Source organism: Genypterus blacodes, unplaced genomic scaffold (genome assembly GCF_046128005.1).
Source record: "Genypterus blacodes isolate CSIRO-AG114 ecotype Tasmania unplaced genomic scaffold, CSIRO-AGI_Gbla_v1 ptg000048l_1, whole genome shotgun sequence".
Taxonomy (NCBI): domain Eukaryota; kingdom Metazoa; phylum Chordata; class Actinopteri; order Ophidiiformes; family Ophidiidae; genus Genypterus; species Genypterus blacodes.
The window spans coordinates 704,718-707,951 of NW_027466861.1; the positions used below are offsets into that span (position 1 = coordinate 704,718).

General features: G+C 50.2%; 1 protein-coding gene across 1 annotated transcript; it reads right to left on the reverse strand.

The window, feature by feature from the left end:
* Nucleotides 1-256: 256 nt before the first annotated feature.
* On the reverse strand, nt 257-2,976 carry pef1 (penta-EF-hand domain containing 1). Its single transcript, XM_076149943.1, has 5 exons — nt 2,882-2,976; nt 2,211-2,457; nt 1,561-1,716; nt 1,067-1,210; nt 257-973 (listed from the first exon to the last, which is right to left on the reverse strand). The coding sequence occupies exons 1-5, from the start codon at nt 2,900-2,902 to the stop codon at nt 744-746; spliced, it is 798 nt and encodes a 265-aa protein (XP_076006058.1). The 5' UTR covers nt 2,903-2,976; the 3' UTR covers nt 257-743.
* Between the last annotated feature and the right edge of the window lie 258 nt (nt 2,977-3,234).

The window sequence follows — 3,234 nt, forward strand, 5'->3', positions numbered from 1 at the left end:
TTAATGTGCAATAAATGCCTTGGCCCCGTTGGAAAAAATCCCATTTCACTTAAACCTGTCAAGTATAAAGGAGAATTTAAAAGAAAATGCAACGCTAAATCTATTTCATATCTTAATGCATGTGTTGATTAAACTTACTGGCCTCCAATTATACAACAATATTCTACAAATGAATCATACGTATAAGCTAAAGATCTAATAGTTCCAGACCCTGGAAGCTGAGTGGCACTAAACTGTTGCTGGAAAACAATGGCTGTGTTTCCTGAATTGTAAAGGAAACATCGGATTGTAATGGCACATGAGTGTGTTCAGGCTGAAGCAGCTCCTGAACACGTGGGGTTAATACTGATGAGCTGCTGCGGAGCAAATCCCCTCTGTGGTCAAGTTTGAGTTCTTCCATTTCCTTCTTCTTCTGCTCCGGGTCTAGTCCTCACACAGATTCGCGGGGCTAAACTATTCCTATTTCCATCCGATCTGAAAGTGGTGTTGAAGGCATCTATGGTAACGTTAAACATTCAGAAGGAGCCATGTGGTGACAGCTGCTGAGCCCTGCTGGCAGATCTGTGCCCTCCTTACAGCAACAATCCGGGAATACAACGCAATGGAAGTGTTTGTGCATACGAGCAGGCAGGGGGGTGAGGGGGGGGGGGATGGGCACTTATGGGAGAGCCTTAGAAAGAGAACCACATGTATGACCTGAAGATGGGAATGGTGACGTGTGTCCACAGTCACTGCGGCGAAGCTCACATGAGCCTGTTGATGGCGCCGGAGATGAAGTCCTCGTAGCTGAGGCGGATGTTGCCCGTCATGGCCGTGTCCCTCTCCCTGAACACCTGGGTCATGCTCTGCAGCTGCGTGCACACCTGGATGAAGCGGTCCAGCTGGATGCCGGGCCTGGCGCCGCGGATGGTGAAGCGGCCCACCAGCGTCTCGGAGAACTGTGGACTCAGGTTGTAGCCCATCTGTGCCAGGGCTGAGGGTGAGAGAGACAGGAAGGCGAGGAGTTAAGAGAGGGGCGTTAGTCGGCGCAGTCAGTGGGTGTGGCGTGCGTCTGGGTGTGGCGTACCTTGGTGCAGCTCCATGCCGCTGATGCAGCCCGAGCGGTCCCGGTCGTACTGCTGGAACAGCGCCCTCCACTGCTGCATGAAGACCCAGAGAGCAGAGAAGCCGAACACGTCCATGCGACCTGAGCGCGTCTTGTCAAACATGTCTGAAGGGTCAAAAAATATTAGGTATATGTCCAAACTTGGTCGTCAACATTGTTTTTTGTAAGTTGGAACATTTTGGAGACATCTGGCGTTCACTTATCAGTTATAGAGCCATAGATTTGATTTCAATATTTATCAGCGATCAGGTTTTGTATTGTTGTTTTGTTTTCAGCACAACAGGCATCAACAAACAACAGCTCATTGTCCCCTCAGCTTACAGACTCATGGTCCCTGTCAGAGAGCGAGGAGCTTCTAATCAGCTGTCTAAGAACCTCTTGTGCCATCGATGAATCATCTCCGGCTCTCTCTGTCCTCCATCAACCCCTAATCCCCCGGCAAACACACCACTTACTGATCATCATGAGGCAGGTCTCGTCATTGAAGGCCGACCAGTTGGAGTTGACCAGCGCTTGCTTGAGCTCCCTCAGGGTGATGAAGCCGCTGCGGTCTGAGTCGACAGTCTGGAACCACTGGTAGGCCTCTGCGTTCACACCAGGGGGCGCGTTAACTATGGGAGGGGAACAGAGAGTTAGAGAGGCAGAAATGAGAACACTGATATGAACCCGGTTGTAGTGAATCATGCGACCGTGTCACATCGATGGTGAATCACTTTAAGACAGTAGATATATGAATGGAAGACTAGAACAACTGACACCTAAAGCCTGATGGATTCTGTCTCAGCCAGGCATGATAGGCTAGTACAGGAAACAGTGTAATCACACACACACAAACACACACTCTGTATCCATCTGTCTTTCACTCTTAAGCTCTCACTCAGTATTAGCCCAGTCATCACTCCAGCTGTGCGCTTCCCACTGAGGGGCACAAACTGAACCCCATCACTATACAACTGTGTGAGCTGCAGAGTGTGAACACGAGTCAGTCTATCCATCATCCCAACAGAGAAGAAGAGAGGGAGGGAGAGAGAGAGGGGGGAGCGGGGGGGGTCAGGGGATGAGAGCATCTCTGCAGCCTCTTTATCTGACCTCAGCCTGTAATCACCTGTGGGTCGGTGCTGCTGTCCATAATGTCCTCCCTGAGGTTGTCCCCCGTAGCCCCCGTACGGCCCGCCGGGGGCGCCCCCTGCTCCGGCGCCGTAGTGCCCCCCGTGCCCCTGGGCACCGTATCCAGCATAAGGACCTCCTGGACCTGCTGCGCCTCCGTATGGAGCCGATGGGGCCGGCCGATAGGGAGCACCTCCGCCCCCGTATGGGGCACCTGGAGCCGCCCCGCCTCCTCCCGGGTAACCCTGCAGTTACAAACCAGCGTACAGTTCAGATCACAACACACTCTGTGAGCCGGTTAGGTCCACTACAATTAGTTTGTTAGCGTAATCTGTGTCTGTTTACTCATAGTGATGTTTTGGTAACAAACAAGTCGATCACGTTCAATTTATACAAAAGAGGCAGAACATTACTACTCGTCTGAGCTCAATGTGACCATGATTTAAGTTCTTAAATCGAAAATCGGAGCCACAAAGTGACACATGAACGCAGCAACTAGCTTCCATAGCATCAGCCTGCTAATCACAGCTTCCGTAGCAGCCAAACTAATTGCTCCCCGTGACGCGCCGTTACGTTACATCAAGCCGGTAAAGTACACAACAGTCCAATAAAAGTGTAAACATGTTATGACGACTGACAGAGTGAAGAAAAAGAGCGAAACATTCGTACCTGACCGTAGTGAAAACTCATGTTGAACAGACTACTTTACTTCCTTCAACACGACAGAAAGCGAAGGCGGGAAAGACACACCCGACATTGTCCGCTTATTGGTGGAGACGCCTGTCTGTCAAAGCCGCGCCCGCAACCGCCGCTTCTGATTGGACAGCTGGATAGAAAGCATGACGAGGGAAGAAGTGAGTCAGTTTCGCCTCAAATAAACACATCCTCGCTCTGTGACTCATCAATCTCAATTAACACGCCTCATTCTTCATCTTTTCTTTCGTAATCGTTTTTTAAGGTACTCATTTAAATTAACTTTAATTTGGTCTCTTTCATTAGGCTGATATTATCCCCAATAATGA

Coding starts and splice junctions, on each gene's coding strand:
- pef1 (XM_076149943.1), bottom strand. CDS start 2,902: ATGAGTTTTCACTACGGTCAG. Junction 1,717..2,210: donor ACAGCAGCACCGACCCACAG/GTGATTACAGGC, acceptor CCCCTCCCATAG/TTAACGCGCCCCCTGGTGTG. Junction 974..1,066: donor CGGCATGGAGCTGCACCAAG/GTACGCCACACC, acceptor TCTCACCCTCAG/CCCTGGCACAGATGGGCTAC.